General features: G+C 42.6%; 1 protein-coding gene across 1 annotated transcript in view; it reads right to left on the bottom strand.

The window, feature by feature from the left end:
• Positions 1-27,011, bottom strand: part of KIF13A (kinesin family member 13A) — a 187,819-nt gene that overhangs the window by 80,100 nt on the left and 80,708 nt on the right. Inside the window, exons 4-9 of the mRNA XM_074944806.1 lie at positions 22,743-22,803; positions 10,688-10,780; positions 9,832-10,012; positions 6,156-6,243; positions 4,612-4,746; positions 3,256-3,368 (exon numbers count right to left, since the gene is read on the bottom strand). Coding sequence (XP_074800907.1) covers positions 3,256-3,368; positions 4,612-4,746; positions 6,156-6,243; positions 9,832-10,012; positions 10,688-10,780; positions 22,743-22,803 — 671 coding nt within the window. The remainder of the gene's footprint in view (positions 1-3,255; positions 3,369-4,611; positions 4,747-6,155; positions 6,244-9,831; positions 10,013-10,687; positions 10,781-22,742; positions 22,804-27,011) is intronic.

Genomic DNA, 27,011 nt, shown 5'->3' with positions numbered 1-27,011 from the left:
GTTTCACATTTTCAACATCACTTTTTCCTTATGCATGACTGGGCTCACTTGTTATTGTGCAGTTTGAGGCCTGCACATTCCAAACAAGTGCCTGAGTCAGCAGTTGTAAAGGTGGTGCTTGCTTATCAGAGTGGAGAACACTGCACTGAATGGCATAGTTTCAGCCCATTTTCATAGGGGTTTCACTGACATCTAGTAAATAGAACCCAGCTACTGCTCCTAGTATTATGAAAGCTACTCAGATCACAGTATTGTGGGCAATATTAATTTTGTTTTCAAAGGCTTGCTTAGTAGTTACAATTATGATAGCAACAACTGTGGTTTTATTAAAAAGCATCAAAATTACAGCCTGTTTAAGAAGAATGCTTTAACTCTTGGTAGGCACTAATCAATGGCTGATTTAGTCTGTGCCTCATATTATGTGTTTTGTAGAGATTCCCCAGATACATTGCAAAGGACTGTGGGGTACCGCTGCCCCTATGGTCAGTATGGTAGCCAGTACTCTAGTGGGAGAGAAGCAGGCACATTTAGCTCTTCTGAAGATATTTGCAAGGACCGAGGAAGACAGTTATGGGGCAGGTCCCTTGAAAACCCTGATGGAGGGGAGACGAGTAGCCACCCAACACCCTCTGGAAGGAAGGTTGGAGAGGGCCATCTTCTTATGTTTTTTTTATGTACAAAGAGAAGCCATATGTCTGGATGACTGTAAGCCTGAATGACTTATTTTAGGTTAAGGTAAATAACTAGAGAAAACAAACAAAATATCAATGAGAGCGCACAATGTGTGCATCTCCTTTAAAAGGAGTAGCACTACCTCTGAGAACAAAACAAAAGCGCTCTCTGCAGAAAGCAGACTCCTCGGTCTAATACACTGATAGCAAGATCTAAGACTTACATAGTGCAAGTTATTTCTGGAGCTGACTGGGATGGAGCAAACTATCCCTTCCCTCCAAAGCATTCCCAAGTGGAGTGCCTGAGGTAGGATGAGCTGTGGGGGAGAGAAGGGGAGTATATAACTGGAGAAGAGTCTATTTCATCCACAGTATTTGCTTTTATGAAGAAACTGAACTTCCAAGCAAATCTGCAGGAACTGGTTAGATGCCACGGAAGTCATCCTGCAAAATTTGTGGTTTATTTAGTTGTACTGTATGGTTTGCCCAGCCCTGTAAATGCACGAGTCGGACTGCTTTGCCTTCCTTTATTTTCACATTCTCATCCAAAGCAGTTACATATAGCAATCAATATGGATTATATTCTAATGGATTTTGCCATTTCAAGCAATTATAGCCACTCTGCTTTTGACCTCATAATAAAAAAACCTGGGATACTTTACAAGTCAGTCAAATTCACTGTCCACAATGTTATAAAATATGCTGATCATCATAAAATGGTGTGTTGCTAAAATTTTCAGTGCCACTTTGGAAATCTCAACTATTGTCTCTGCCCCTGAGAGCTCAGTATCTATTTCAGAGATATACTATTCTGAGTGACAATACAAAGTATGTGTGATACACATTATTCACACATTTTAATGGGAGTTGTTCTGTGAAAATCAGTTCTAGTAGCACAACTTCTAGAAACAAACTTTGATTATTGGTTGCAATGCACTTTCAGAACGAGAGGGAAAAATCTACCTCTCTCAAAATAAAAATGCCTTTTTTCCCCAAGTGCAAATCAAATACGAGTTCTGTGGTTTCTTGTAAGTGAAAGAGTTAGACAATTCTACAAGGTGTCGGAAAAGAGAGGTAAAGGACACGACAGTACATCACTGAGGGAATTCTCTTCAGCATTCAAGCATCAAGTGGAGTTCCAAATGGAGAGCAGTGAATAAATGGATAAAGGGGATACAGACTTATACCATACAAGAACTTAACTTGGGGTAAATGTACCTATAGAAATGAATGCAGATGGATTTTTTTTCTATTCTCTTTTTAGAAATGTTTCAAAGTAAAATTTAGTACTCATGAAAGATATGAACTATCTGTATCTGAAGACATCTATCCACAGAAAAGATACAGCATGGACAGAGCAAGATTCCAATGCTGCCACCACAATAAAAGATGTAAAGCCTAACTTGACGGAATCAGGTTATAGGGAAAAGTGAGGAGAGTTCACTCTCAATGCCCATTCCGTTCTCAGTATATATGCCGAGACTGCCAGCATGAATGGCAATTAGCGTCTGTTGTGGCAACGGTCTTGTGATGTGACACTTTTCCACGAGGAGTCAGACTGAGACAACCAACTCATTTCCCGTAGGCCTGTACCAACCATGAGATTCCGAGAGACCAGAAACTAAAACTAACAGCTGGATTTGAATCAGTGACCTTGAGAGTTAAGACTCCACATACCACACTACCAACCTAAAGCCGTCCAGTTCCCCATCATATGTAGTGATTCTTAACCCTACTGTGCCAATCATGTAAACTTTTTAACATGACACACTGATGCAAAGTAGACTGGTGTTTACAGAAGAATCTCTGGACCTGTCCAGCTTCTAAAAGAGGTTAGGTTTTTAATATTCTAGTATAAATGTTGTTGAAATATACCTCTGCTGTCCTGCTCATCTTACAGAGAACCAAAAAAAGGTTTATGGAAACTTTTAAATTGGTAATTGAAAAAAGTGCTAGGTTTGGATGCTGCATTTTATCTCATTTTTCCCAAGGAAATTAGTATATTTAAGACAATGGTGATATCATGCTAAGTATTTGTTTTGTGGAATAACACAGTAGTTATGGTAGCAAAATGCCCTATAAATTGTTATTGCTTGAGTTACAGATGCCCCTAGGCAGCCTTAAACTTATGCACCTTCATTGTGACCTATTTTTCTTAAACTGTGAACTATACTCTTACATATTTTTAGCACATGTTGCAGCAAAGCCATCCAGTTTTCACCAAATTTTTTATGGTTTGTATTCTTCCTTTTATGGCTTACACTCTTTCAGTGATGAGATTGCTACATGTGTCTGAGGAAAGGGTGTGTAAATGAATCACAAAGGTATATTCTTTAAAGAGTGCTGTTGTCACTTTTTCCAAATAAGCAGCACAAAGATCTGATCTGAATCATGTATGAATCAGGTTCCCTGCGTCAATGTGTAATGTGGTGTTCAGCACATAGTTGCTGAAAAAACATAATTAAATTGCTTGTTGACCAGAAGCATCACTTGAAGTGATTTATGACAAGTGATTCCAGGCAGGCAATGAAACATTAACCTTGGAAGATTCATTTTTACACTTCGTATTTGCCAATGTCCTTACTTGTTTATGTTGCTGCCTTCTTTCAGACGTTCTCCTGCAGCTCCTGTTTTAGACACTCTCTCACTACCAGCCAAATCCACCAGGCTGACCTTGCTGACCTTCTCTCCAGAATTCTAGAAGAATGAAACATAGGAGACAAATAGCCAAGAAATGTGAATACAAAATGCTAAAGAACCAGATATACTTGCAGTACTTAAATCCTGCTGTTTTATGAGCAGTGCATTATGAACAGTGACAAATCAGAGGTGTAAGAGAGCCTCAAGAAAAAGGAATTCCCATAAGGCTTTTTAATTTTTTTAAACAGTTACTCTCATATCACTTTATCCCTAAGGGTTGCACCACTTATGAAATAGCATTAACTATGGTGTAAGTTCAATAACTTTACTGGCATGGTAAGCTATTGAAGTGTTGCCAATGCTAATACAGCAAAAATCATCTGTCTAGGACAGGTTTTACAGTAGTCAGTCTTAAACAGCATGCTCATCTCTCATTTGGCAACTGGCTGCTTCCGTAGTTTTTCTTGTACATTAAATTTCAATCTGAATCATCCTCTCTACTAGATGAGCTAAGGGAATCATAAAAATGTTTCAATTTAACTCAAAAAATTATTTGAGGCTGGATTCCCTTTTAGGTACCAATGGAAAATAGTTCAAGTTACAATAAAGACAGAATATGTTTACACTGCAATCAGGATGTGTAGTTAACACTAGCTTGGGTTCGCCTACACATACTGCAATCTAGCTACTGTGAGTACAATTAGCATGTGCTTCAGTGATGGCTGTACAAGCCCGCCCAGGATGCTGGGAACTTATTTGGGTGGCTACCTTGGGCCTAAAGCCTTGTGCTGTAGCTTCACTGCTATTGGTAACCCGTGCTAGCTAGCTCAGATATAGCTACACATGCTGCAATCACACTTCCAACTGCAGTGTACTCATACTCTTAAAGACAAAAGAAAAGGCAAACCAAGAGAATACTCATGTGTTCTACCTTCCCACATAAATAATAACCACTAATGGGATCAAAGGAAAGGGTCATGCAATATCATACAGGAAACTGTGTCCCCAGGTGACATTATAACTCTTAAGACAGAGGTGAAAAACTCTACCCCCTAGGAGTCAAGGCAGCTTAAGTTTTAAAATGGTAGGCCATTTGGTCTCCTTATCCCAAATTAAGCAGTGCTACTTATAGATGTATAACAGTATGCATCCTGACAGTGGACTTCAATTGTGTTCTCCAAGTTTCCTTTAAATTTATCACCCCTGAAATGTAAATCCCGGACGCTGAGTGGCTGAAAGGAGAAAAATGGCAGCAAGTGCCTCTTATTTCAAACAAGGACCACCACAAACACACACTTACACCAGACTGCAGGTCATAAAGTGTCTGAGTTACTACAATATTGAATACAGCATGAGAGCGGCTGCTTTCCTCATTCATGTTGGTTGCAGCAACCGTTCGAGATTTGTTTCCCTCCGACATCAGGGACTCAATATCCTGGAGCATAACATACAGTAAAAAGGGATGTTAAGATAAAAGTGGGCGAAACTGTTCTTCCCACTAAACAAAATTCTCATTACCATAGAAAAGATGAGGACCTTCTCCATACATTTTCCAATGTATAGTGTACAAAGGGTGCATAATTTGATAGGCTGCAGTTATTCAGACCCCTTAAATTTCTAAGTGCTGTACTTAAACCCAGTTCTGACACACAAGCTACAATCTCTACTCATCTGTAGCTGAGAACATGCTGACAACATCCACATTACAAGTCATATTTGTTTAATGCCAGTAATTAGGCCAATAGAAAACCATTTAGACAGATGAACACAATGTATTTCTTCAGTGAGCTGCACTAATACGATCTTCACTTAATTGGCTCAAAGGGTTACCTCACTTAGAGACTGTACCTTTCTACATGTATAAAACCAAAGGCAATTATGTTGAGTTTGATACATGTGCTTGCTAACTCTCCTGAGAAAATGTGCATAAAAAAAAAAGCTGTGAAAATTCACACTAGCAAAATGTTCTTTTAAAGATCGGGGTAGGAGAGGTTTGACTGCATTTGGTTTTCCCTTAGCTAACACAATTCATAAAAGTTGGAACCAGAGAAACTGCAATCTGTCAATAACTGAAAGAAACTGCTTCTTTCATTTACTTGAGCTTTAATATTATATTCAACCCATACTATCTAAGTGAACTAGAAGGTAGTTTTCATGCTTACGTCGTGCACATCTGCCTCAGAAGTATACAAGTCTTTGAAAAGAGTAGTCTTTCCTCCTCTAGTAGTACATGAAAAATATTAGTGAAGATTTTCTGCCATTTTTAAAAAATACTTAAACGGGTTTTTCCATCCAATTTCCTTTATAAAGAAAACTCCATGCAGTGTGTAAAGCACTTCTTTAAATATTACCTTTTATTGTCTTTTATAAACCCTAGAAACATAACATTTTCAAAGGAGTCAGAGTTACTCAAGTGGGCCCTTCTGCAGCTATGATAAACTCTGATACAACTAATAAGCATAGTACAAGAAGACTGTAACCAATGGATAGAAAACAATCAAAATAATAAAGAAATATTGGCAAACTTAACACACTGGCTACATATACACTGTAATCTCCAAAAACAAAGAGCCTGATACTGCTGCCACTAAAGTCAACAAGAATTTTTCCATTGACTTCCATAGGAAAAAAAGATCAGGCCAAAAGCTTTTAATTGAAATAAATAGTTCTGAGTCTTCAGGCAGACATCTTTGTGACTGTCAATAATGAAGTCGAATATTAGAACATATAAATCACCTCAAAGAACCAAAACATCTGAGTAGATACTGGTTTACATAGTACAAAATTCCTATCACCCTGTTTACAGAAATGTTATTTAGTTATTTGTCATCAGTTTATATTTACCTCAAAGTTAGTAACAGCCAGCTGAGACAAGCCATCTACATATGGCCCCAATACTTTGTGCTCTCGAACCTTAAGGGACTGCCGGCTCCTTAGGAACAAAGCAGGGTGTTATTCAAAACCTTCCCATAGCAATTTATTATGAACTGTACTGGTTAAAAAAGAAATCCATGAAAGCAATTGTTTGAATTGCCAATACATCAGCTATAGAACTTACAGATCCATTTTTAAAATTCTGGCTGTTTTTTTTAAATGATTAAAGTAATAGCAAAACCACCCTCCATATAAACTCTGGATTTGTTTTGATCTTATTTCTATTATTAATCTACCTACCAGGCTTTAATCATTATAATCTCAATTTTTTTTTTTAATGCACACACTTGTTGGGGGGAAGAGGGGCGGTTTAGAACAGACCCTGAAATGCTTCATGTTATTTTTTCTATAGACAAACATGGAAAACAAACAAAAATCCAGGATGTGATAGAGCAAATCAAGGAAGACTCAAACTTTTATATTTTTTCACACTTTATCCAAATGTAACAGTCTAATCTTTAAATTGTATCTGTTAGTTGACATATACAATTCTGTATATACTGGACACATATTCATAGTCAGTGATTTAAAAAACAAACAAAAACAAAACAGAAACCTAGTCAGAGACCTAAACCCACCTGCCGGGACAAATACCAAGTATAAGTGATGGCAGGTGGCTCTCAGTGAAGTCCAGGAGACAATGCCTTATTGAGAAGCTCAGCCCTTATCCGTGGCTGCTGGGATGGGGGAGCGTTCTAGGATTTATCACTCAATAAATACAATTAAGTCAACCACTACATATTTAGGGTTTGTCTACACTTAAAAGGCTATAGTAGCACAGCTGCACTGCTGTAGTGCTTCAATGTAGACATACCTACACCTATAGGAGTGATTCTCTCATGGGCGTAGGTAATCTACCTCCCCAAGAGGCAGTAGCTTGGTCGACAGAAGAATTCTTCCATTGATCTAGTGCTATCTACACAGGGACTTAGGCCAGTTTAACTACATTGATCATGAGTGTGGATTTTTCACACCCCTGACTGATGTAGTTAACCTGACCTAATTTTCTACTGTAGATCAAGCCTTAGGCTTTACAAACCTTCTTCCAAGACTCCCTCCTGTATATCAGTCTCATTGTGACTACCAGGAGAAGGTATCTTCCAACTCCAGAATTCCCTCACTACTTCTCCAGCTGCTTCTGGTGTTCCAGTCCTCTTCTCCTGTGAATACCTGTAGAACTTGCCTCATAGCTTTCCCAAACAGAGTGAAAGTGACAGGATTTCTCATTTCACTGCTATACAGGGTTATCAATAGAAGAAACTGACCAGAGTCAGTTACAGAGGGAATGGAGGTTGTTTGTAACTGAAATGTTCCGTAACTCTGAACTAGACATTACAGATGTCAGCCATGGGGGGATTGGGGCTACAGCTGGAGGGTGGGGGGCTCAGGGTTTCTGCTCTGCAGGAGCACTAGGACTCAGGGCTTTAGACCTGGGGGGGTACAGGGGCTCAGAGCTTCAGCCCTGCGTCTTCACTCCCGGTTTCAGCCTTGCAGAGGGCACCATGACTCAGGGCTTCAGCCTTGCAGCACCGATCCTGGCTTCTGCCCCGTGGGGGGGCTCCAGGACTCCCCACAGTTCCACTTCCAGCTGGTGGTGGGGGGAGGGCACGGGGGCTCAAGGCTTAAGCTATGGGGAGAGCGCTGAGGCTGAAACAGGTACTCCCCTCGTAGCTAAAGCCCCAAGCCTTGGCACCCTCTGCAGGGCTGAAGCCCCGAGCTCCAGTGCCCCCCATGGGGCCAAAGCTCCAAGCCCTGACTCCCCTCATACTGTGGCAATGCCCCAACCCCCACCCGTGGCTGAAGCCCTGAACCCCAGGGCTAAAGCCCCAAGGTAGTATAGTATTTGCTCGATTGTGGGGGTGTGGGGGGGGAGTGTGTGTCTCTGCTGCTGCCTAATTGATTACTTCCAGTTCCACATGGTTTCCAGTTGACCAATAAGTCCGTAACTCTGGGTGTTCATACCTTTGAGGTTCTACTGTACTTTCATTCTGATGCACTATGAGCATTAAACAGGACACTTAAGCTATCTGCATACTCAGAAGTCAGCACAGCATTTGTTTACATTTACAAGGTTATTTTTGGAACCATAAGAGACAGAAGCTGGTGGTTTAGGTCTCCTCTACTTGCCAGAGAAAGCTTCACATTTGACATTGGAGAGTATGACTGGATTTTTCATTTGTTGCCCGTATCTAATTCCACACAAATGAAGGATAATGCTCTGAACAAAATGTCTCTATTTTGTTTTTTAGTTTTCTCATAAGTATTCACTCTTAAATCCAGCGAACTAGGAGAGAAAGATTCAAGGACCATCACTGAAGTCTAGTTATAGGGAATGGCTGGATAGACATGTAATATGTAACACATAATAAGTGCTTATATTAGTTTATGTCTGATTTTTTGTTTTATTTTGTTTTGAGGGAGTACAGTGGGGAGGGGAGACAAAAGTCATCTAACGGGTTTTTGGCCTAATCCGACATTCCTATCACAATCAGAACTCCTAATAAAATAATTAGGCGTATGGGGTGTGTAATGAAGGATGCAAGATTGGGCTGTCTTTTCCCTTGTAAGGCTTCCACAAGCACTGCAAGCTGCTAAGAGAAATTGAGAGTCAAATCTTTCTATAAAATAATGACATATGTTAGCTAGTATATCAGGAATTGCCATATATCACACAGCCACAAATAAGGAAGAATCAAGTTGCCCTAATGTACTGATTAATTTGATATTCTTTTTTAGTTTTCTGTATTTCCCCCACCCCTACAATCATATATTTACTCTGGTTAGTGTTCTCGGTCCTTTAAAATTAATCTACATTTCCTAAAAAGAAAATACTTCTCTATAAAAACATTTATCTTTCAAAATATACAAGATCTGAGAATGCTGCTGGTATTCCAGGTTACACTTCTGCAACTATGGCAATAAATATTCTTACATCAAATACATTCATCCCTTCTTCCCCATGTAAAAGGGAAGTATTCTTTTCCTGTCCTAAACTGATGTATATAGAGATATTGCGTGTTGTTCAACAGCTGTACTAAGCTGAACCAAAAGTGACCGCATTTCTTCAGTTAAGTAACTAGTTAAAAGGTGTTATTTTAAGCATCTATTCAAATAGATACAAGTAAGGTTATGTCTACACTTAAAAAATACAGCGGCACAGCTGCAGTGTTTCTGTGTAGACATTAGCTATGATAACAGGAGGGTTCTCCCATTGGCATAGGTAATCCACCTCCACAAGAGGCAGTAGCTAGGTAAGCAGAAGAAATCTTCCGCCAACCTAGCGCTGTCCTCACAGGGAGTTAAGGTCAACATAACTACATTGCTCAGGGATGTAAAAATCCACACTCTTGATTGGATTAGTTATGCCAACCTAATTTTCTAGTATAGACCAAGCCTAAATCAACAACATCACGTTCACGCTTTACAAACTTGGTATTATTTGAGAACTGTTCACTCTAACTTTTTGGGCATGTGATCCTTTCTGAACAAGTTTTATACATATACAAGTTCAAAAAAGCTTCACAAACCCTTCCAAAGTGGGTAGTTCTATGTTGCAGTTTCAACTAATATAAAAAAAACTACTCACCCTTTAGGGTCTAACAGATCTCTGACCTTCTCATTATAGATTTCCATATAGGACACTTCAACTTTAAAGGTCTGAGATTCATTTTCTTCTACAGAGATTCTCTGAAATAAAGCACAGCAGAGCCGTGGGATCAGGCCGAGCTGCTCTGCATTGCCCATCATCGAGAAGGATTTTCCTGAACCTAGAGAAAAGCAAAGGGGAAGAGAAATGAAATATTTTAAAGCACCCTGCAATTTCTCAAATAGTCACTAAATTATTCACACAATGTATGTTTTCCTCTCCCTTTTATTCTTCAAGAAGCACCTAAGACAACAAAGTGACTTGGAGGACACCAAGCAGTCAGCAAGTTCATTTGAGTACTAAAGAAAAGAAATAGGTAAATCAATACAGTATTCTTTCACAACACCTCTACCACAACTGCTATTTATTGGCAACCCTTGTTGTCAGTCTCACCTGACACACACAAAAGAATGAATGGGCACAGGATATGAATTTTCCATTCAATCCTAGACGATGGCTCCTGCAGGTAGAAACTAAACATACATTTACAACTGTGTAAGGAATATTGCACTGCCACCGGCCTTGCTGAACCCATTCTGTGTTTAAATAGAGGATGAGTTCAATCTCCAGAGCTGTCAATCAAGTACTTAATTAAAAATGAAACAGAAAATATAATACTGTAGTAATACAATGGTGTTTGAAGGATTTTTTATTTTCACTGGTTTTCCCACAGAATTTTTAGATTCTCTTTTTAGTTCTATTTTTGTTTGTTCCGCCCCCCCCCTCCCCCGCCCCCACCACACACACAAAGAAGCCTTCTCCACCTTTTCCTCAGATCAACAGAACACCCTCTCACCTGTCTGTCCATAGGCAAAAATACAAGCATTATATCCCTGAAAGGCCTTTTCAAGAATTCCTTCTCCAAGGCACTTAAACACCATTTCTTGACCTAAAACAAACAAAAACAAAACAGCAAATCACAAAGAAACACCACAGTTTATTTAAAATAAAGGAGCAAGATTCTTAAACCTTGAGTAAATTGTGATTTTACTGACATGGAAATCTAAAAGGAAATTTTTGTTCTTCTGAGTGCATTGCTAAGGAAGAAAAACATTGTTAACACACAAAAATCAAAATGGCCAAGATTTGAAGCCTGATTGCCTAAAACTGGCACTGCAAGCTATATTTAAGTATTTAAAAAAAGTTGCCCAGTTTTCATAGGTGCTGAGCACTTCACATTTACTTCAGTGAGAACTACACCATCTCTGAAAATCAAGCAACTAAAATTAGGTGCCTAGAAAAGAATATAGGTGGCTAAACTTTAAGGCAACCAAGTGTGAAAATTTTAGCCAGTATGCATTCTTGAATTACAAGAATACACGTGGAGTAGCAAAATTGCTAATTACTGCAACATCACTATTATAATGTGTTAGTCTCCCAGTTTAAAGAACACTTACTAGAGATTGTCCCAGCTATTCACTCTTGTGATCTGGTTCTCAAGTTTCAATAAAAGCCAGTTATTTTTCTTCCCATGTCAAGGTGACACCTTGACCAAAACGAAAGAATTGAGATTCTGTCTAGGGATGATATGTATATTATTGAGTTGAATGGCTTATCTTAGCATACACTCCAGCCTATCTTTTTTTTTTTTTCTTTTTTTCTGGTAAGTACAGTATTAGTTTGAAAATCTAGATACAGAGACCCCATATGAAAATCCTCTGTTGAGTGTAACAGTCATAGAAGATTTTAAGTATGCTTTAAGCTCTATGAGCCAAGATATGAAAGTAGGAACAGTGGATGTCACCCAAAAGTTCAGACTCTGTGCACCACCAACAGGGCAAGTATGTTGTGTATTTTGAGCTCTGCTCTGGGAAGTGTGCCATCTACATCGACTCCCAAAATAAGCAGTGCTGAGTTAAGGGGGGGGTTTGTACCTAGTTTGGGGGGAGAGGGTGTTTTTAACCTTTTACATATTGCATAGTGATTTTGTAGAATATTTGATGTTTATTGCTGCTTATCTCTTATTTAAGTCTGAGCTGTTAAAACATTAAAGTGCAACTAGCCAAACTTTTCCTTGGCTTAGGGCAGGGGTGGGCAAACTTTGTGACCCAAGGGCCACATCAGGGTGTGAAACTGTATGGAGGGTCAGGTAGGGAAGGCTGTGTCCAACAAACAGCCTGGCCTCCGCTGCCTATCCACCCCCTCCCACTTCCTGTCCCTTGACTGCCCCCCTCAGAACCACCGACCCATCTAACGCCCCCCCCCGCCCCGCAAGCTCCTTGTCCCCTGACCGCCCCCTCCCAGGACACCCCACCTCAAACCGACTAGATTAGGATTTTAAAACGTTAGTTTAAACAAGTTTTTTAATAATACATCTCTGATTCTTTTTTAAACATACCCTTAAAGTTTGCCTTGACTAGAATGTAATGGTGTGGTGTTAGAACATGTTCTAACTATTGCACCCTGAAGCTCTACTGTTGATGAGGCAATGTTGCTTTTAACATAGGCCAAACTGGTAGAGATGAAGAGTAGGCTCCTTCCCTTGACCAGTTTAGCATGTACTAAAAAGTAAAATTTGTCTCATCCAGTTTTAGGATGAGATGTTATTGCTAGCTAATAGGTTGTAACAATCAGGGGCAACACTAGGGAGGGGCAGGAATGGTCACGTGCCCCTCCCCAGACACCCTGGAGCAGGCACATTCCAGAGAAGCTGTCCCTGTCCTGCCCACCCAGTTACAGCTGTGCTCAGGTATGTGCCAAGGAGAGGAGCTCGCTGGAGTCGCTTTGCTTGCCGCTGCTTGCCCGGTGAGCAAAAAGGGGAGCTTCTTTCTTGCAGTGACGGGGCAAAATAGTAGGGCTCAGGGGAGGGAGGGATCAGGGAGGAAGTGGGGGCCCCCCAGGGACACTGGATGATCATGGAGAGGGGGAGGCAGCATAGGCCAGGGCTGCAAACCTGGGGGGGGGTGTGGGGGAGGTGTGGCCGCAGCAAGGAAAGAGAAGAGCCATGTGGCCTGGATGGGCATCTGGGGGGGCAGCAGGGCCAGGGGATAGCGATGGGGGGGGGGCTGGGGGGAGAAATAAACCTATGGTGGATTTCTGGGGAAGACAGCATCAGGGCAGAGGGGTGAGGATTTCCAAGCCCTTCAGTGCTGTAAACGATTTGGCCTCTAGGTCAGTCAGTCCAGCACTTCTTGCCCGCACTGAATTCACTGTTTTTTTGTTTTTTTTCAAGATTGAAACAAAGAGAAGCACCGAGTACCTTTCTGGCTTGCAGGAAAAGAGTAGAGTAGAGTCTGTGTATGTAGTGGTAGCCCAGGGGTGAATGCTCGCTCACTCCATTGTCCTCCCACCCAGAATCCCAGGTCAGAATTAAAATACCCTGGCTTTCCTCCCTCACATGATGAATCCCTTAGAATTATGGTGGGACCACAGTTCACAGGGATTTTCTGCTCATGCCATCATGTCCGCAGACAAGTGAAGTTCACCTTGCTAAGGCCCCTACTATTGGGGTTGACAAGAGCAGCTCCAGGCCAGCTGAGTTCTCTGGGCTGGGGTGTATCTGTGTGAGCTCTCTGATGGATGCTCAAGTGGTTTGAACTGGGACTTTCTAACATGTCCAGTGCCCCTTCCTTGTTTCCTTGCCCCTCTTCTGAATGGGCAGGTCTAAACTGGGTAAATAGGCAGTGTTTAAAAATGTGTTTGCTAATATGCTTGAACTATGACGTTTTTCAATACAACCTATTTCCTAGTCTAGACAGGGTGGGTCAATGTCATATCCCCACATTCCATTCTTCCCTCAGGTATAGGCTTTAAAGAGGGAAATTGCTCTATTGTACAGTAACCAGAGCTGTGGGTGTATTTTCCAGCAACGTGTCTTTTGGCTTTCATTATTCACCCTCTCTCATAGCCTTGAGAGCCTCGGCTCCTCAGAGAGCCACAAACCCCTCTCCCGTTTTTGCTGGGAGCATGATTTGTATCTAATGCTGGAAGAGCTGTACAGCATGTTTAGCTGATGGCCTCCTTTCACGCTATGACTGTAGCAGCACATTCGGAGGTGGCACCTCATTATACTGGTTTGCTGTAGGTTCACAGCATATGCACCCTATTCCCAGGGTAGCATTTTGGTGGTCTTGCTATGTAACAAGAGAGCCACTTCCAGCTCACATTGGAAATACAGAAAGTAGCACTGATGCAAATGTTTTCACTGCAAAGAGTTTGCCAAGAAAGGATAAGGACAAAGTGTTGTTAGCTGCTCTCTCCCACCAGGTGCAAAGTACACAACAGGTGTGCAGTGATCCTGAATGTCACTTTACTGCAACCAACCCTGCACTGGCTGAGCGCTACGTGGATACATACTTCAATATTATTTCTGTTACAATACGTGGATACCTAATAGGGGATTATAAATTACAAGATCTAAAATACTGCATACAGAGTGGGGTATGAGAAGGTGTGCTGTATTGGGTTGGAAAGTATGGCATATTTATGTACAGTGGGGTACTGGAAGGTATGCTATAGTGTATTGTGTACAGTGGGGCATGTTGTTGCACTTTGAAAGCTAGGGGTATAATTAATCTGTTGTAATTTCACTGACTCCAGTGAAATTATACCAGGGGTAAAATTGGCCTAGTAGATGTAATTCTTTTTCTGTACTGCTGCAAAAATATCTTATGGCTTACATTGTTCCAGAAATCCTCAGCAAACATATATTAGTTATTGTTTGTTCCCTTCACTTTAGTGTAACAAGAACTAAAATGAAAAGAGAAATGTAAGGCTTAAGACATAAAGCAAGTAAGTCAAATGTATAATTGAAGTGACTGAACAATGCAATAGGTGTCCTATTGGAACTGAGCACATGCTCTCCTAACCTTCGCAAAGCACATTTTGAATGTGTCTCTTGAGAAGGTAAAATACAAATACGTATTCCGGGTGTCATTTAATTACACCAAATGGTACCCTGGCAGCAACTGTGCAATCTATCATTGCTGAGTGTTATGAAAAAACAATGCAAAAAACCCTAATAAATAATCCTCATAATAAACAACATGGCCCTTTACCAGACAGCAGCTTGTTCATAGGAGTGCAACAGGCAGCAGAACAAGCCTTGGTAACAGACACGGAGTGGGACAGACCACTGAATCACTACGTTTAGCAAACTGGCAAGTAAGTGAACCAACACAATAATCATAACAAACAAGCATGAGTAGTGCCTGACAAAATGTACTTTATTCATTTATTTGCCAAGTGCAGTTTTAATTATAATTATAGTTCCTAGTATGGTAGTAAGCGTTTTGTAGCGTGCATAGTAAAAGGCTTTAAAAGCAATGAGATGAGAGCATGCAACAGTGAGATGTCTGCGAAAAGCGGGGAGAAATCTTTTTTCTTTTTTATGGCAGTGAGCTAAGTGTGGATTAGCGAGATTGTACTGTAGTTACCAAAAGCTGGGCTGCTAAGGAGAACCTGGTGTCTGGTGGAGAGATGCAATAGATCTGCTCTGCTCCCAAAGCCAAAGAGAAAGTAACAGGTCTGTGGTGACAGAGGAGGTAAACCTGGTCTAAGATGATCACACCATTGTCCGTCCCTGGCATTACAGACCTAAAGGGATAGTTCTCTGCTTATGCAGCAGAGAGCGAACTTGAAAGACACAAAGGAATCTCCCTACTGGCAGTGATGGTTCTGCTGCCTTCTGCAACTGTCATCTACTGCGTTGGAACCCACTGCGTGGCATAAGGGAAAGCAAAATCTTCTCGGAGGCAAGGAGGAGACAGAACATTTGAGGGAAGGGGAGGAGGCAGAGCTAGGCTCTGATATACCCAGTTCTCAGCTAGCTTAAGGTCCTTGGGGAATCTTTCCACTTGGGCACAGTGGAGAATTAAGCCCAAATCTCTGAAATAGACCAGAGTAATGGATCACTGAAATAAGGGTCTTGGCCCGGTATCCCCATTTATATAGCTGCTGTTACAGGAAAACGGTCTCTTACATTTATAGTCAATGGCTGGTCTTTTTAAATAAGTAATACAGAAGTAAAGGTGGATCAGCTGTCTCATTGGTTTGATGGGGATCAGCAGCTCAAGGGCATAAAAATCTCATTCACTTTCGAAGGTTCAAAGCCAGCTAGATAACAAATCAATGACACATTTTTGTGCACTGTCTGAGCAAGACCTTGCTAATTTGCTTCTAAGTCCCCATTCTATTGTCCAATTTGCTGGGTGTTCTCCCCGGACAAACTTTGCCTAGCAGCGTACTTCGCTGCCTGCTTGCACGCTGCAAGACAGTGTATGTCTCTTGGCAGCCATCTTCCACTGAATTTCTCTAAACCACAAAAGTGCAGGTAGAACAACCGTATCTCTGAGCAGCTGCAGGAATTTTTCTGGGAAATGTAAACTTGTTGGAGGGCTAAGCTGTAACAGTTATTCAGAGCTTTCATCCCAATGGCAACGCTTGCATTCCGTTCTGTTTAATGGTCTGCTTGCATCTTTGCCACTAGAATCAGGAAAATTCCTTGATGCTGCCTATGAAATTAATATGCATCTAGTGCGCTAATATAAATCATTTGTTATCTGAGTGCTTGGGAATGTGAACGAGGGATAGGACTTCACTCCAAACAATGTTTTTTATTAAAATAAAGATGGATTTTTTTCTTATCAGAACCTCACTTGGTTTGGTTGTAATTATAAAGCTGTATGCAGTTGTGTTGGGATTATATTTATTCACAAGACTGATTCTGGCACTTTATTCTAGGGTAGCAGTGAGCACACCAAAGAAGCAAATGACAGAATGCACAAGAATTTTTGCGAGTGCTCCTTTTTTTAAGAATCGCAAGTGTCAGAGCCAGCAACGTACAAATCAGCCTAATGCTAGCCATATATTAGGACAACTTTCTTAAGATTTTTAATGCACATACAAAACATACAATCACAGTTTTCTTCACGTGTAGCTCTCTTTTAGAACAGTCTCTTTCTGCTAGTATCGTAAAACATGGCATCAAAAATAGCGCTAGAAACTAAAACTCCTTTGTCTCATGAGTACCTGCCTTGAACCCTGCTGCATACCACCATAACTTTTAAATTGTGCCCCCTTACTATCAGCAGTTACTAGTCGCCTATAGTAACAATAAACTAAGGGTATGTCTACACTTGCAGAGTTTTTGCACTCTACGTTTCATCGGTGATAGTAAACCGGTGAAAGTAAAGCGCTGGTTTGTGTATTCATTTAATTCCTCAGGCTTCAGAGAGTGATTACATTTGCAGCACTTCCATCGCTGATGAGAGCAGCGCTCTAGGGCAGCTATCCCACAGTACACCTCTCTCTAGTTTGACGATGGGTCTTGTTAGGGTGACCTGACAGCAAGTGTGAAAAATCGGGACAGAGGGTGGGGGGGTAACAAGAGCCTATATAAAAAAAAGACCCAAAAATCAGGACTGTCCCAATTTTATAGGGACATCTGGTCACCCTAGGTCTTGTGGAAAGAGGGCCAGGGAGGAAGGGGAGGTGATTGCAGGGCATCCTGGGTTGCTGCACAGCCTCCTCTCCGGAAACATTGATAAGCTCCAGTCGTTCAGCATTGCTCTAAGTAGGGGATGTTTGCTCCCTGGAGCAGGCATTGTCACCTGGTCAGATAAGTGAGCACTTGCCAAGAAAACAGGAAGGGGAGTCTCAAAGCTCCAGGGGCTTTACAGGGGGAGGGGTGCATGTCTGTTTATCTGGACTCAGAGCAGCAGAGCTGCTGGCTAGAGTGGTCACCTCGGCACTGTGGGATATCCTCCGGAGGCTAAAAGTTGTGTAAACAGGAAGAACGTGTCTTCACTTACACATCACCGGTAAGAACGGTATGCCTCTCGTAGAGGTGGTTTTCTTTTTGCGGTGAAACTTCTGAGTTTCACCGCAAAAAGTCACTGGCAAGTGTAGACGCTCCCACGGTTTTTGTGCAAAAAAGGGACTTTTCCCGCTTTAAATGGCAAGTGTAGACATGCCCTAAATCCTAATCGAAATAACCCACCTAGAAAGGGATACTGACTGACAGTCTAGGCCACCTTTCTCTACCCTACCCTTCTTTGTTCCATAGATGCAGCCTCAAGCAGTCTGGAAGTGGTTAGGCTGCACTTAACATTAATTGCAGGGGAGAAAGTATAACACACGGGTCAAGAAGTGCATTCTTTTTCTCTCTCTCTCTCCTTTTCTCAAAACCCATTTCTTTCCAGATTTCTGAAATGCTACTGCAGTTTACACACTTGTAAAATTGTCCTTACTTTGTTCTCATTGCTGTGAATCTCTCAGTGCCCTCCCTTCGCCAAAATGCTGTGCCATGACTTGTATGGTCTCTGTCTATAAAGTGTAAGCTTTTCAGGGCAGGGAATGTGTTTCCACCCATGGATCTGCTCTCGGACGTATTGACATCAATGGGAAAACTCCCACTGATGTTAACAGGGGCTGCATCAAACCCTTCTGCCCATGCTCCTGATGCTTTCCCCTTAATCCATTAGCACTATTTGTCCCTTGTCGAGTTTAAGCATCAACTTCTGTGACCTCAACCAATCTCAGCCAGGCAAATGGAAAGCACAGGTACCGCATTATCTGGGTCAGAATATTATTTTCAAAAAGTTCAAAATTTAAATATACAAGTATTTTGCTGAAAGTTCCATTTTTCAACCAGCTCTGTTACTTAGCTCTTATGTGACATCCAAAGTGTTCTAGATGTTTTACAGAACAAAAAGACACAAACCCAGTGCCATAAAATTTACAATTTACATTTACAATGCAAACATATTCAGATAAGCCCACGCACCAAAGGGGAAGGGCAACAACAATCAAGTCGTGTGGCTGCATAGGTTGGGCAGCCAGGTATATTAATGGTCAATGTAAACAAACTGTCTCATGGCCCACCAGCGGATTACCCTAACGGGCTGCATGTGGCCTGCAGGCCGTAGGTTGCCCACCACTGCTGTAGAGACTCCTGTATGACACTGCACTCCATATTCTTCACAGTGATATTATTATATGATTTTGACATAATTATGATGCATTTTATGCAAGATAAGTCATGTGAGGGGTCATTGTAAAAGTTATGATTTGCTGAATATGATTATCCTATTTGTATGCATGTAGCATTTTTGTATCTGAAGTTATGAATATTGACTATGTATCTGTATTTCAAATGTAGTTACACCTGGGTAATGCTCACTAGACAAGATGCTTTCAGTCTAGACAGTGAGTGGGAAAGGGCCTATTCAGGGCAATAGGACATTAGGGGGAAAAAATAGGCCTTAGGAGAAGCTTATCTCCCACCTGGTGATGACCCTCCTGAGAACACACCAAACAGCCTGTGAGTAATGGCTGCTATGACTCTACAAGGACATGTGATCATAATGCTGGACACCGTCTTGGGATATCAGTATTTTTGCATAGACTGGTCTGGAAACCAAGCTTGGAAACAAAGGATTTCCACCATATGCGAAAGCTATATAAGGGAGGGAGTGTCATCACCTTGCGATCTTCATTCCTCTACCAAGACTCCTGGAAACACTGAGGAACAAAGACTGAACTGGGGGAAGTGCTGGACCCAGGCTAAAGAGATTTCCAGCCTGTGAATAAAATACCTGGGGATTCCAAGCTGTAAAGCATGTTCAGCTTGCTCCTTAAGAATCTGCAGCCTGCTTGTATCATCACTTAGGGTGAGAATCTGCTAATTCATATCCAATCTATTCAGTATATTAAGCTTAGTTTGCATTTTTGGGTGATTTGCTAGGTAATCTGCTTTGAGCTGTTTACTACCAATAATCCCTTAACATCTATCTTTTGTAGTTAATAAACTTGTTTTTGCTTTACCTAACCAGTGAGTTGGAGTGAAGTGTATGGGAATCATAGCTCAGGGGCAAAGGTGTTACATATTCTTCTCTACATCGAGGGAGGGGGTGAACTTTCTGAGCTTACACTGCACAATTCCCTGTGCAGCGCAAGACGGTTTAATTTTGTGTTTATACTCCAAAGGGGGTGAGTGCCTGGGGAGCTGGGAGTTGCCTTAGCTGTAGCCTTTCTGTTGTTGGTTCATTGCAGGAGCTGGATAGAGAGCCTGCATGTAACTGCAGCTGGGTGTGTCCCTACCTGTATGAATGCTGGCGAAAGTGCAGGCTGGAGGGCTCTACAGCTTGTCACAGCAGTACAGTGTGAGAAGGAGCCCAGGCTGGTGGGTCAGGGGGCTCAGTGGTACCCCAGTTCCAGGTGGCACCCCAGGGGGGAACCCATCACATCATGTTTTTAGCACTGGAGGATCCCCAGTTCAGTCTTCGGTGTTGGACAAGATGTACATTTGTACAGTGCCTAGCACAACGGGGACCTTAGGCCATGACTGGAGGCCTAGGTGCTACCACAATACAAATAATAAATCAGCAACCACAACAAATAAGATGATCTAGGCAAAGCTATAAATCCATTAAAAGCAACTAAATAGTGAAGATATCAAAAAAGGAAAAAAATGTCGATTCCACTGAAAAGAAGGGAATTTTAAGAGTTCTGATCACTTCTGCACTCAGCTGTTTGGCATTAAAGCAAGGTATATTATTGTAGGACATGGAATAGAGTCAGTTAACACAAGATTGATTTAGCCAGCCAAAAGCCCAGTCACTTTATGTTAGAGCAGATAAAAGAAAATCTTTTATCCTCCCCCAAAATTTATTATGTTCTAGTGCACACCATCCGTTTAAAAGAATTAAGACAGTCACAAGATAACTCCAGCAATGTACAAAATCGAATTAACTGATAAGGGATGGTAAAAGCATCCTTTTTCATCAAGAAAATCTTGAAAAGGCCTTTGGTTCGTTTTTTTTTTGCTGACGAGAGGGATCAAAAGAAGTATCACCATTCTACAGTCTGATCAAACTGAGCAGGGTTTTATATAAGTTCAGTTCTCAAGCTAAAAAAAGTCAATAGAACTTTTTTTGGATGGTATTAGAGGAAACTTGGGTGTAACTCAGAGATCCAAGTAGGCTGCAGAGGGGTAGGGTTGAGGTAACTCCCATTAAATTAATTTGGGGTGTGGTTTTGCTGAGACAACAAATGGGTTTAAATTTAGTTGCTCATTTGGTTCCAGGCTCTCTCCTTGGTCCTATTGAAGTCAATGAAAAGACTCACACTAACTTCACTGGGAGAAGTTTGCTACATAAAAAAGGCCTCATCCAGATTAGGCAGGTAAGTGACACAGTAGAATCCACTGAACTGATTACCACCGCTGGAATTCAGATCTGATAACTATGGTCTGCAACAAGAAAACAAGAAAACCTCTCCAACGCATCATCAAGGATCTACAACCTATCTGAAGGACGACCTATCATTCTCACAGATCTTGGGAGACAGGCCAGAACTTGCTTACAGACAGCCCCCCAACCTGAAGCAAATACTCACCAGCAACCACACAACAGAACCACTAACCCAGGAACCTATCCTTGCAACAAAGCCCGTTGCCAACTGGGTCCACATATCTATTCAGGGGACACCATCATAGGGCCTAATCACATCAGCAACACTATCAGAGGCTCGTTCACCTGCACATCTACCAATGTGATATATGCCATCATGTGCCAGCAATGCCCCTCTGCCATGTACACTGGCCAAACTGGACAGTCTCTACGTAAAAGAATAAATGGACACAAATCAGACGTCAAGAATTATAACATTCAAAAACGAGTCGGAGAACAATTCAATCTCTTTGGTCGCTCGATTACAGACCTAAAAGTGGCAATTCTTCAACAAAAAAAACTTGAAAAACAGACTCCAACAAGAGACTGCTGAATTGGAATTAATTTGCAAACTGGATACAATTAACTTAGGCTTGAATAGAGACTGGGAGTGGATGGGTCATTACACAAAGTAAAACTATTTCCCCATGTTTTCCCCCCCCTCCACTGTTCCTCAGACATTCTTGTCAACTGTTGGAAATGGCCCACCTTGATTATCACTACAAAAGGTCCCCCCGCCCATGCTCTCCTGCTGGTAATAGCTCACCTTAAGTGATCACTCTCTTGTTACAGTGTGTATGGTAACACCCATTGTTTCATGTTCTCTGTGTCTATAAATCTCCCCACTGTATTTTCCACTGAATGCATCCGATGAAGTGAGCTGTAGCTCACGAAAGCTTATGCTCAAATAAATTTGTTAGTCTCTAAGGTGCCACAAGTACTCCTTTTCTTTTAACAATAAAAGGCACATTCTGTAAGAGGTAGCATAGCTAAAGCTAGTTCATGTCATTAGACCATCCCCTAAAGCCATTGTCTTCTGAAGATACAAATAATGTCTATTCGATCAAAATGATTCCTTTTTCAGATATTAAAAGTTTTAAGGTAATAAAAAGAAGAAGTTATATGACAAGAGGCAGTAGTGACTGGCCTGACAGCCTGACATTGAACATCAAGCTACTAGAGAAGGGTACAAGTTGGAAATTTGACCTGTCATCTGCTTACTAGGGTTTGAGTGACGATGATTAAATGTTTTGATGAAGAGAGATTTTTCCTCCTTGCAGCAGTCAGTGGGCTCTGCCTCAATCTTGGTGTGGGGCATGGAAAACACATAGTCTCACGACTAGTATTAGGACCCAGAAGTAATTTCTGCTAGAGAATTGAAATTTCACCTTAACTGAAAGAATCATTCCTCAAAGGAGGCTAGAAGGGAGTGAAAGAAGGAAGAAAACATTAAAGCTTATAGGTTAAAAAAAAGCCTCCTTTCGTAACATTATAGTGGGCCCCATAAATTTTGTATTCTTTTGAGCTGAGGAGAATCCACTCTGGTGGGCCTAGTCCACTGAAAGGCCAAAAAGTCTGTTTTAATGAGAAAAAGGTCAGTGGATCAGCCAAAGAAACAGAAAATTATCCATTTTCAAAGCATTTATTCACTGCCAAATATGGTGAAAATCAGTGACTTACCTGCATATTTTGTGGTGTTTGATTCATCCATGGACCAGAAGCAGTAATCAAAGGCAAACACCTGCATAAGAGTGTAAAAGACAAATGAAGAGCTTCCAACACACAAGACATCCATCCCTGAAGCACAACTCCTCATACTTGTTGGAATGACAGATGGACCACACTATTTCCACGCCCCTCCCCCCCCCCACTCCTGCTGGTAATAGCTCACCTTAAGTGATCACTCTGGTTACAGTGTGTATGGTAACACCCATTGTTTCATGTTCTCTATGTATATAAATCTCCCCACTGTATTTTCCACTGAACGCATCCGATGAAGTGAGCTGTAGCTTACGCTCAAATAAATTTGTTAGTCTCTAAGGTGTCACAAGTACTCCTTTTCTTTTTGCAAATACAGACTAACACAGCTGCTACTCCGAAACCTGTCACTATTTCCACAGAATCTAATACAGATCCCATCAGGAGTAAAATAGTCTCGAAGTCTGAGATTTGTCCTTGGTTGCATATATAACCTATACTCCAAAATTTTGTTTTAAAAATATTTAAGTTACCATAATACTTAAGATAAGTAAAACAACGCAAAAATGTGAGTGAGCCACATTTGTCTTCCTATGTTGAACAGTTTTCCCAGAGTTCTATGAATTCAGTTCATAGCATTGGGGGTGGGAGAAGGGGGATAGTTATTACAGGGAGAGCTGGTAGCACCATTATTAAGGTTGCCCCACACTTTCCATTATAAGACTGTTTTCAGTTGCATATAAGACTTTGCCAGCTTTAAGTATCTGAGCTGAAATATTCCATGTCAGGTGTCCACCTAAGGCTAATTTTTTTTGGAACGTTTCAGCCAAAGCAGTTCAGCCTTTTCTGAGAAAGAGGGTAGGGAGAAATAAGTTTAGCCATGTTAAAAAATTCTTAGAACCGTTTCTTTGAGAAGCTAGAGCATCAGCATACTTTGCAGCCAAGCCTTGAAATTTGTCAGGGCCTGAGACTGTTGCTATTACTGGGGAAATCTGTCCAACTTTGGCCAAGTTACAAGCCTTTCAAAAATCTGCATTTGCACATGCTAAGAAGAGATTTTGGAGATTTTGAACTACTAATATCTAAGAAGATTTGGTACACAGTGAGCATGCTCTAACCCGAGAGTGGGCAATAATTTTCGCAGGGAGGCCACTTCAAGAATTTTGGTAAGTCGTCACGGGCTGCACATTTCTATATTAATGGAAGGGGTGTGGGCTCTGGGAGGGAGTTTGGTGCAGGAGGGGGTTCTGGGCTGGGGATTGGAGTGAAAGAGGGGTACATGGTCTGGGAGGGAATTTGGGTGCAGGAGGGGGTTCTGGGCTGGGGCAGAGGGCTGGGGGAGGGAAGGGGTGCGAGGTGCAGGCTCTGGCCAGGAGGTGCTTACCACAGGCGGCTCCCAGCCAGCGGTGCATTCAGGCATGCTGCCTGCATGCTGTGGCCCCACGCCGCTCCTGGAAGCGGCCGGTTGCTGGCACCGTGGCATGTCTCTGCATGCCCCTTGGGGGCAGAAGGGCAGTGAGTCTCCGTGCACTGCCTGTGCCCACAAGCACCAGCCTCGCAGCTCCCATTGGCTGAAACCGGCCAATGGGAGCTGTGAGAATGGTACTGGAGGCGGGAGCAGCGCGCAGAGCCACCTTCCAGCCCTCCCCTGCCAGGGGCGCACAGAGACATGCCAGCAGCAGCCATCTGCTTCCGGGAATGGTGTGGAGCCACAGCAGGCAGGCAGCCTGCCTGAGTGCCCCGCAGGACTTTTAGCGGCCCGGAGATCGCGAGGAGGCAGCCAAAGAGCCTGGTGGGCTGGACAGAAATGTTAGATGGGCTAGATTCAGCCCGTGGGCTGTATTTTGCCCACCCCTGCTCTAACCCCTCACAGCTCCTAGTGCTGACCACATTGCACATGTGCCATCCCCAAAAAACAAGTGGGCATGCTCCAGTCCAGGTCTACAAGGCAAAGCTGGACTTTCCCCAAAACTGACCACTCTGGGCAGGGTAAGGCACCAAAACTGAGAAGAGGAAGCCTGTCTCTCCTGTGCTCTCAATGATCTACCTGTCCCTGGCACCTAAGCAGCATGGATGATAACACCTGACTTGGAGGCTGGGGAGAGAGGAAAGGGAGCAGATAGGGACAAGAAGCCTGATGAAACTGGAACTGGAGGCTCTGGTAACAGGGAAACTGACTAGGTGTTGTAGGTGGCCAGGCAAGAAGACTGGGAATGGAGAGGCTGGTGTGGGGCACAAACAGATGGATACATGATGACTAATTGCATACCTACACTATAGACTTAAGGTGACCTATGTTAGGTCAACTTACAGCCACTGCAGTAATTATGTCCACACTACTCTCCTTCTGTCAATGGTGTGTGTCCTCACCAGGAGTGGGGCGGTGGGGGGGAGGAGAAGAGAGAGGGCTGAGAGCCAAAGCTCACAGCTCCCCACCAGGAGCTGGGGGGCAGCAGCCTGGGCTTCTCACCTCCCTGAGTGGAGAGCAAGGTGGGTGCAGCCTGGTTGGGAGCAGGGAGCTGGGGCCCGGCTTTCTTGTCAATTTCAAGGCTACAGAGCCCTGAAATTGTCAAGACAGCTAACAGGTGATGTAAGTCATGCATTGTCTACACAGATACTGTGTCTCCCTAACTACAACGACATAAGCCCTACACCTCTCATGCAAGTGGAGTTATGATGGTGCAGTACGGCACTTACATTGGCGAGACAAGGCTGTAGTGTGTACACTGACATAATTAGGTTGCGGTAAGCTGTCTTACATTGACCTAACTGTGTAGTGTAGACCAGGCCTAAGACTAGCCAGGCAAGGAAACTGGGACCGGGAGCTGGGAGACAATGACTGGACACGGGGATGGTGGAAACACAGATTGGAGAAGGAGCCTGCTGAGTGGAGGTAACATCGCTAGACAAGGAAACTAGGGGTCTCAAATAGGACACTGAGAATTAGTGTACATTTTTGACTTTGACCTCTCTGTGCCTCAGCTTCCCATCCATAAAGTAGGGACAATATCACCCTTATCTCATAGGGGTACTGTGAAGTCCTTGAACACTAATGATCAGCACGATAAAACTTATGAGGAAATTAATAATTCTGTCTTCAGAGAAGGGTTTGCACAGTGTGCAGTAAATGAGGACTAGGACCACATATTGAACAATGAGAGTAAAGCAAAATATTGAATCGATGCTCACTGAGTAACATCATCCCTCCTGCACACTGAATGAGGCAGGGAATCTAATGAAGAAAATAGTATAAAGTCATGTAAACACTATTATAACAATCCGACCCCTTTGTGCATATGCACCGTTTCACAGACAACCTTGATTCTAGCATTCCCTAACTTTTGCATAATTGTCTTTACACCTTAATATTCTTTTAAAGTTATTTTTGTATGTGTAATATAAAAATAACACACACTCTTTATAATATTCAAGTCAGAACCCACTACGGTAGGCAAAGACTGGAAACAGACAATTATTCTATATGAAGTCTACTAAAATTCAGATGTTTAGAAATACAAATTGTTAAAGGTATATAAGGCATCTGGGTACACATCCCTTGTTTTTAGTTATATGCAACTTTGAAATACAAAGACACATTCTAGTCTATTAATCTTTGATTGTACAACACTCAGTACAATGGGGCCAATCCTGATTAGGTCATCTGAGCTAATACATACATCCACCATCACATCATAGGAGTTTATTCAATGATGATGCAAGCTCCAAGTTCAATAATTATATTCATATAGTCAGTGATGAGCTGCCAAAATCTTAACAACCAGTCCCTCCTCACCCCAAGAGGGGGTCTTGGCCCGCCCCCGCCACTCCTGCCCCATCCAACCCCCCCATGTTCCTTGACGCCCCCCCCACCCCATCCACCCCACTTCCCTGTCCCCTGACTGCCCCTGGAACCAGGAAGGAGGGTCTCATGGGCCACCGTAGTGGGTGCCCACCCCACCCCGCCCCTAAGAGATAGAGGGCGAGGTGGGGAGTCCTGGTGGAGCTTACCTGGGGCGGCTCCTGGGAAGCATCCGGCCTGTCCCTCTGGCTCCTAGGGGCGGGGTAGCAAAACTAGGGGGGGAGCAGGGGGAGCAACCAACTCTGTAGGTGCTCCGGGGCTGGAGCACCCACGGGAAAATTTGGTGGGTGCAGAGCACCCACCAGCAGCTCCCCGCCCAGCCCCAGCTCACCTCACCTCTGCCTCCTCCCGTGAATGCACCACCCCGCTCTGCTTCTCTGCCCCCCCCCCGC

This window comes from Natator depressus, chromosome 2 (genome assembly GCF_965152275.1).
Source record: "Natator depressus isolate rNatDep1 chromosome 2, rNatDep2.hap1, whole genome shotgun sequence".
NCBI classification, from domain to species: domain Eukaryota; kingdom Metazoa; phylum Chordata; order Testudines; family Cheloniidae; genus Natator; species Natator depressus.
This window is presented reverse-complemented; position numbering and strand designations above follow the sequence as displayed.